Source organism: Mandrillus leucophaeus, unplaced genomic scaffold (assembly GCF_000951045.1).
Source record: "Mandrillus leucophaeus isolate KB7577 unplaced genomic scaffold, Mleu.le_1.0 Scaffold67, whole genome shotgun sequence".
Taxonomy (NCBI): Eukaryota; Metazoa; Chordata; class Mammalia; order Primates; family Cercopithecidae; genus Mandrillus; species Mandrillus leucophaeus.
In genome coordinates, this window is record NW_012107252.1 from 2,023,159 (window position 1) to 2,031,687 (window position 8,529).

The 8,529-nt window shown below is 42.6% G+C and overlaps 1 protein-coding gene across 2 annotated transcripts in view; it reads left to right on the forward strand.

Moving 5' to 3' along the window:
* ERMAP (erythroblast membrane-associated protein (Scianna blood group)) overlaps positions 1-8,260 on the forward strand; it is a 20,521-nt gene extending 12,261 nt beyond the window's left edge. For both annotated transcript variants that reach the window (XM_012001753.1, XM_012001752.1), the window contains 6 exons: positions 328-360; positions 2,121-2,141; positions 3,263-3,283; positions 3,382-3,408; positions 3,500-3,526; positions 5,798-8,260. In XM_012001753.1, coding sequence (XP_011857143.1) covers positions 328-360; positions 2,121-2,141; positions 3,263-3,283; positions 3,382-3,408; positions 3,500-3,526; positions 5,798-6,513 — 845 coding nt within the window. In that variant the 3' untranslated portion in view covers positions 6,514-8,260. The remainder of the gene's footprint in view (positions 1-327; positions 361-2,120; positions 2,142-3,262; positions 3,284-3,381; positions 3,409-3,499; positions 3,527-5,797) is intronic.
* The last annotated feature ends 269 nt before the right edge of the window (positions 8,261-8,529 follow it).

Sequence of the window (8,529 nt, forward strand, 5' to 3'; positions counted from 1 at the left end):
CAGAGCTTGCAGTGAGCCGAGATGGTGCCACTGCACTCCAGCCTGGGCGACAGAGCGAGACTCCATCTCAAAAAAAAAAAAACAAAAAACTGAACAATTCTCTCTGGCTGCAGTGTTTAGTAGAGACCAGTGGGAGTAAGACAGGATGTGGGAGACAATTTGGGCTGCCATTTCTGTTGTGCAGATGAGAGTTGATTAGAGACCAGATCAGGGAGGTGGAGGTGAAGATAGAGGTGGACACGTCCAAGGGCAGGTAAAAGCAACAGGAACCAGGGACCCTCAAGGCAGTGGCAAAAAATCTCATTATCTTTTCCTTTCTTCCTCTAGACAATCTTCTTTCAGAGCATGCTAAAGAAAAAGGTAACAATATATAAAGAGTAAGGGGTAGGGAACAAAAAACACATTCTTTATTTTCTATGTAAATGTTGACAGTCATTATTATAACTCTATTACTATAATACTATACACACATGCACACATATACCCTCCATTGATATTACTGGAATTTAGTTTGCAATGTCAAGGGGCTGTGGAGCTGGTGGCAGTGGGTGAGGAGGTGTCCGGGTCAAAATTCATAGGCCTAGATTACCATAAACTCCCTTCATTAGCCTTTCCGCCAATCATTTTAAAAAGAAGTCTACTTATTATTGAAAAGTATGTTAATGTGGTCATATGGGATGTATGGGGATTTCAAGAATCCACACAACCTTTGCATAGAGAGAGGTGGTATGATACAAAGGAAGGGTCGCAGGCTCTGGGGTCAGTGACACCTCAGATCATTGGTCTGCCACTTACTGGCCTTGAATAAGTCACTTTACTGCTCTGGGTTTTGGTTTCCTCATCATCAAAATGCAGATAACTTCCCCTTACCTGATTGTTTTCAGTGTTAAAACAGCCAACCTTAAAAAAAAAAAAAAAAAAAAAAAGAAATGTGTCACAGTGCCTGGAACTCCTTTTCCTTATTGCCATTTTGTCTTCATTAATTGGACATTTACTGTGGGCCACTGAGGGTCAAAGTTGGACACCTTGTTGAAGTCTATCTGGGAAGATAAGTCACTGGCTCAGATGACTCCAGATTCAATTATTTCAGCATCTCCTCTCTTCCCTCCTTACATCTCCTCCAACCCGGTACAAGTGTGGCGTGTATCTAGCAGACACTGGCTGTTCTGCTCAAGCAGGGAGGGAACAATGTGGGGTGAGGGCGAGGGCCTCCGACTCAGAAGTCAGACAGACTTAGATTGAATCCCACCTCCTTGGTCACTTACTAGTTGAAAGACCTTGGGCAAATTTTGTGTCCCTTTGAGCCTCAGACCACCCCCCTATAAAATGGCAATAATAATTCTAGGCACCTCACATTGTTGAGGATTGAGTGCCTACTTCAGTATAAGCACAGAAGACAGTAAGTGGAAGCTGTTAGTAGTGGAGATAGTGACAATAAACCATAAGCTACTTAGGAGCCGTGTCATATTTGGCTGCATTTCTCCAATGCCTAATGCCTAATGCCTAATACATGCCGGGCCCTTAGCACGGGAACTGGTGGTGGACTCAGGATGTATAACTTCAATTGTCCAGCAGGGTAGGGGGAAATGTGGGCCGTGTGGCCCTCCAGAGAAGCCGCAAGTACTCCCCGGAAACATATGTCTCATACACATATATCCCCAAATCCTCTGGGACTTCCAATTTGTGAAATTTATAACCTCAGGGGAGTTACTGTAGAGAATAATAAAGCCATATTAACAAGTTCATGCTAGGCCTTTGGCCAGTTTTACATTTAGATACCAGAAACGGTGGGCTATAAAAGGACAGCAGTGCATACACTCATGTACCAGTTACAAACATATAGAAACACTCATGCAGACAGCAGAAATGAAACCAGACAGATGAAAAGGAGGGGAAGGGGAAGGAGGAACCAAAGTCCCGGGCAGGCTGGGTCACTGGGGGAGTGTCACCAGCACCATCAGATTTCTGGGTCTGAACTCTGGGACACGGAGCTGGGACTAGGGACATAGAAGCGTCACCATCATTTTAATCTTCTGGGGTGGAGTGATGAGGCTTCCACAGCCCGAGGAAAAAGAGGCAGGATCTGATCACTCACTCCTCTCTCTCTTTCTGGTTTTTAGGAAAACTCCATAAAGCTCTCAGTAAGTTCTGCTCCTCATCCATGGCACAAGCTCCTTCTGCTGACACCTTTGCTTTAGGATGAGCATCTCAGTTTCACTTCCTGGGGCAGAAGGGAGGGGGTAAGGGTAATTCAAGCCATGGGGACTGGGGCTTTCTTGGCTCTCCAAGGTCTCTTTTCTCAAGTATTCTCTGCTCCTCTTTCCTACACAACTGTTATTTAGTCTTTAAATTGAAAAATGTTTCACCAAGAAGAGATAGATGCACCTCCCATAGGTGAAGCCATCTGGAAGTCCCTTTTATCACCCAGGCATGAAATTTCCTTAAATGGGGTCCAAGAGGACGGGATCCTCATTAAACTGAATATGGTGGAGCAGTACTTCTCCATCATTTCATGTGTGAGGACCTCTTTTTAGCATTAAAAAAAAATCTGGCCAGGTGCAGCGGCTCACGCCTGTAATCCCAACACTTTGGGAGGCCAAGGCAGGTGGATCACTTGAGGTCAGGAGTTAGAGACCAGCCTGACAACATGGTGAAACCCTGTCTCTATTAAAAATACAAAATTGGCTGAATGTGGTGGTGCACGCCTGTAATCCCAGCTACTTGGGAGGCTGGGGCAGGAGAATCACTTGAACGCGGGAGGCAGAGGTTGCAGTGAGCCGAGATTGCACCATTGCATTCCAGTCTGAGCAACGAGAGCGAAACTCTGTCTCAAAATAAAAATAAAAATAAAAATAAAAATAAATCTGTAGACATGTGACATATCTATGCATTATTATATTGAGAAAATATACATGATCACAAAGTCCAATACTCAGTGATAGTCTTAAATGAAGTAATATTTCCTACAACATCTACATACATTTATGTTGTCATTACCTGTAGGTGTGAGATGTGTTATTTATTTAGCCTGCAGATAAGGTTTGGCTCACATAGGAATTTGCTGATCCTCTGCAGTATCTCTGGGGATACTCCCATGGTCCACAGCTGGGATCTATTGCTCTTGCAAATTCTTCTGGGGAAGTTCCAGGGTATGGCTATTGAGTATCTATCTGCCCGTGGTTGGGATGGGACTGTAGCATTATGGGAGGGCCTCTACATAGAGGCCCTCCTTCTGATTTGCCAAATTGTTTTCATTCTTTAGAGAAACTCCGGAGTGAACTGAGTAAGTTTCCCATGTTCTTATAACTTCCGTATCAACTTATCTCTTGTTGCCCTAATATTTCCAGTGATAGCTCATTCCCCTTGTTTCTTCTTTCATAGAGCTGAAAAGAGCTGCAGCAAACTCAGGTGAGATGCACTTCCTCCACATTTGACCACCACCCTATGGGAGTTCTTAATGTCTCCAGTGTTTTAATGAGCCCCTTTTCTCATTTTTCAGGCTGGAGAAGAGCCCGGTTGCATTTTGGTAAGTTATAACAATCAGATAGATCCACGTTTCAGAGCACATCCTCCTTATGGCTTTGTAACCTTAGATTTTGTTTCATTCCTCTGGAATGCATGTCATTTAACATTTTTTAAATCAAATCTGTATATCTGCCTATCAAATTAAAAAAATCTTTGTGATCGATTTTAGGTCGTATTTAGATTTAGAAAGTATCCCCTCTTTTAGAGCACTGATAAATATTAAGTTTGGTCTTCTTAAGGGTTTTCTGTGATTTTTGAGATTTTTCCTATGTTTATCGGTTATTTGTATTTCTTCTTTGTGTGACTTTCTGTTCCTGTTCTATTTGGGCTATTTTTTTATTTGTGAGGACTCTTTCTAGATAAAGTATATTAGTTCTCTGTCATATTTGTCACCAATTATTTTTCATTTGCATTTCCTTATAGTATTTTTCTGATGCATGAGTGTTTTATTTTTACGTAGTCAAATGCATTCATCTTTTCCTATGTACATGCTTTCAGGTTTGGGAAGTCCTTCCTGTCCCACAACCAGATAAATAGCCACTGCTTCCACCTCTTTCTACACATATGCTTTTTCTTCTTTCTCTGCAGACCAATTTGCTTAGGGGTGGTGATTAAGATTCTCAGAGAAGAAGGGAATGGGTTGAGCAGATGCCCCAACAATATACATTATGAAAAGATTTGCACCTCTCTTTCAATTTATTCCTAAATAGTTTGCATTTTTTGCTGCTATTCAAATGGGATCTGTTTTTTTCACTGCTTTGGGATCTTTATCAATTTTCTAGGCTTTTATCCTTCTCCTGTTCACACCATCTTCCTTCAGGCAGAGTACAATGAATTATGAGTTGGCCACTGGAAAGAACTCCAGGTCACCTTGGCTGGCATTCTGGGAACATACAAACCCTTCTGTCTCACATTTACAATCTGGCTTATTGCCACCACCTCAACTGCGTATGGACTTAACTCTCCAAGAAGAGCCTGTTTGCTGTATTTCGGGAAGGAAGGAGACTCACTGTGACACTCATAATCCACAATTTTAAGGAAGAATCCTTCTCTCTATATTAACATTTAAAAATAATAATTTAGTCCTACCTACTTGGGAGGCTGCAGTGGGAGGTTCACCTGAGGCCAGGAATTCAAGGCTGTAGTGTGTTATGACTGCATGCCCGTGAATACCTACTGCATTCCATCCTGGGCAACATAGTGAGACCCTGCCTCAAATAAAATAAAATAAAATAAATAAAATAAGATAAGATAAGATAAAATAAAATAAAATAAATAAAAATAAAAATAAAAATAAAGCAGATAATTATAAGTAATAATTTTAGGTGACAAAATGAACATCATGTACTCACTGTAGAAATGAGGCACTATGTCATTAGTTCATCAAGTCTGCGCAATAGCTATACAACACAGGTTCTGTTACTATTTCCATTTTACAGACGAGGAAACTAAGGTTCAGAGATGAATAACAAGCCCAAGGTCACATAACTAGCATGTGGCAGAGCTGGGATTCAAATATGCAATGTGGCTACAGGACCTAACATCAAACCCTATATTTATCATCACACATTTGATTCTTTTGGAACATCAAAGACAAAAGTAGTGTCTTACTCTGTTTTCTGTTGCTATAACAGAATACTTGAGACTGGGTAATTTACCAAGGAAAGAGGTTTATTTAGCTTATGGTTCTCGGGGCTGGATGGTCCAAGATTGGGCGACTGCATCTGGTGAAGGCCTTGTGCTACTTCATAGTATGGTGATAGTTGCTTCTGGAAAAACAGAAGGGCAAGTGAGTGCCTGCAAAAGCGGAGAGGAGACAAAGTGCCTGATCTGCTTTATCACAACCCACTCTCCAGAGAAATAAACCCAGTCTTGTGAAAACTGTATTAATCCCTTTGTGAGGGACCCAAACACCTCCCACTAAGCCCTACCTCTGAACACTGCAGCAATGAGGGATTAAGGTTCCAACACATGAACTTCTGAGGGACACACTTAACTCATAGCAGGTAGTTATTTCCTAAGGATTAAGGCAGCTTCACAGACAGATGAAGAAGAACTTTTTCTTCTATTACCTAGTAATCGACCAGGAGACCTGTTCTTTGAAAGAGAAAATTCTTTGATTCCAGTACACATGGTAGGGGCGGGAATCCGTGAACTACAATGGGCTAATGACAGTGATGGCAGACCTAAATATTTTTTTTCCCTCCAAAGCTATCCCCACATCCCTTAAGAACTAGGCTTCCAAGCCTCACCTGTCTATGTCTCTTTGCAGTGGCAGTGACCCTGGACCCAGAAACAGCACATCCCAAACTCATCCTTTCTGACGACCAAAGATGTGTAAGGCTTGGAGACAGAAGGCAGCCTGTACCTGACAACCCCCAGAGATTTGATTTCGTCGTCAGCATCCTAGGCTCTGAGTACTTCACGACTGGCTGCCACTACTGGGAGGTGTATGTGGGAGATAAGACCAAATGGATTCTTGGGGTATGTAGTGAGTCAGTGAGCAGGAAGGGGAAGGTTATTGCCTCACCTGCCAATGGACACTGGCTTCTGCGACAGAGTCGTGGGAATGAGTATGAAGCTCTCACATCGCCGCAGACCTCCTTCCGCCTTAAAGAGCCTCCACGGTGTGTGGGGATTTTCCTGGACTATGAAGCAGGAGTCATCTCTTTCTATAATGTGACCGACAAGTCCCACATATTTACTTTCACCCACAGTTTCTCTGGCCCCCTTCGCCCTTTCTTTGAACCTTGCCTTCACGATGGAGGAAAAAACACGGCACCTCTAGTCATTTGTTCAGAACTACACAAATCAGAGGAATCAATTGTCCCCAAGCCAGAAGGGAAAGGCCATGCTAATGGAGATGTGTCCCTGAAGGTGAACTCTTCCTTACTACCCCTGAAGGGCCCAGAGCTGAAGGATATAATCCTGTCCTTGCCCTCTGACCTTGGCCCAGCCCTTCAGGGGCTCAAGGTTCCTTCTTTTTAGGGATATGCCACATTACCTGCCCCCATCACCATCCAGCCCAGCACCCTGGACTTCAGTCACCTGGTCCAACCCCACGATTCTGGAACGTCTCTTCTCCTTAACCCAATCCAGACCCTTTTGTGGTTTCTATTTGTACCACTTTTCTCCCAGAACTCAGTTCTGAAGCTTGCCTTTCTTCTAAGGAATTGAAGTTCCCAGTGACCTGAAGGGAGGATTCCTGGAAACCAATCAGTTTAGGTGTAGGTGGAGATGTTGAATATGTGTTACCAAGATATAGCACAGGTTCAGGGGAAAGAGTTCTCTTCTCCAGGGGTTATTTAGAAGACACTTTCTCTGCCTCATCCTGCCCTCAAGCTTTAGTCAAGAAGTTATGGCCCCCAGTCCCTGACTTCTTATCCCATCAAGGGCTGCTTTTCTCTCTTTCTCTCTCTCAGTTCTGGCCTCTGGCCCCCAAAGTCAGCTTTCTAAAAGCAAGCATGTTTTAGACCACTCACTCTTTCCCTCTTTCTTCAGGAATGAGTTGGGGGAGGAGTAAAACACATCCTTTTCTACTCTCTTAATGCTGTTTACAACGTAGTTTGGTGATATCCAGAGCTAATGTACATGCTTTCAAAAGCTAATCTGCCTGTTGATGATAACTAGGTACAGGGACTTTAAACACAGTTGCTATAATCCTGAAAAGCCTCAGGAGCAATCAGTTACTGGGAAGCACAGCTGCAGAGAGCTCAGCTGTGTATTGCCCTCTGACTTTGGCCCAGACCTTCAGAGGCTCAGTCTTTTGAGTCTGTTGTGACTGTCTTATGAATCAATCTGTTGTGCCAGCCCTTTCTGAGATTCAGAGAGGCCCAACTAGAAAAAGTGGCAGTTTTAACCACCAACGTAGAAGCTTTCTTTTTCCCCACAAGACCATTGTACTGGAATACTTGACTGTGTAGCAAACAGCCTCTTAGGTTGGAGAGTATTGACTTCAAATAGGAAGTTGGTAGACTAGGTGTGAGGATGGAATAATGACCTTGATTTTTGGGTGCATATTGCAGAAGCCTAGTCACTTTTAAGTCACACCACATAATGAGATCTGTGGCCTAATTGTGGAGATGTTGGTTATCAGTTTGCAGATGAATACAGAGTTCTATCCAACAGAAACTGTATCTTTCTGTTTGTCAGAAGTTCTCTGTTAGTTCCTGTATTAGTCAAGGTTTTCCAGAGAAACAGAATCAATATATATTGGGGCAGGGGGGCGGTGGTTATTATAAGGAATTGGCTCACATGATTATGGAGGTGGTTAAATCCCAAGATCTGCAGGGTAAGTCAGCAAGATGGAGTCCCATGAGAGCTGATGATTTAGTTCCAGTCTGATGGCAGCAGGCTTGACACCAAGGAAGAGCTGATGTTTAATTCAAGTCTGAAGGCAGGGAAAAAAAGCTGATGGCCCTGTCCAAAGGCTATTAAGCAGGAAGAATTCTCTTAGTCAGGGCAGAGTTAGCTCTTTTGTTCTATTCAGGCCTTTAACTGATTCCATGAGGCCCACCCACATTTGGGAGGACAGTCTGCATTACTCAGTCTACTGATTTGAATGTCAATATCATTGAGAAACACCCTCACAGGAACACTCAGAATAATGTTTGACCAAATAACTGGGCATCTTGTGACCCAGTTAAGTTGGTACATAAGATTAACTATCACAGTGACTCAGTGGAATTGTTTGCTTTTGTACAGTTTTAAAATAAAAGTTTGGTATTTGTGTTTTGGTATGCTGTTATTTTCATTGCGAATGAAGAGTTGTGGGGAAGGTAAGAGATTGGTTTTCAAAGAGCTTTGAGTCCTCCAAGGCAAGGTTTAGCCACCATTCACACTAAAGCCATAGTTTTATTCCCGAGTCTGCTCTCTAGTATTTTATTTTATCAATTTATAAACAAATAGTGTTCATCAGGTACACATATTTCACTCACCCACATTCAGTTCCAAACATGCATTCCTGAATATCCCAGTCTTTTTTTTTTTTTTTTTTTTTTTTTT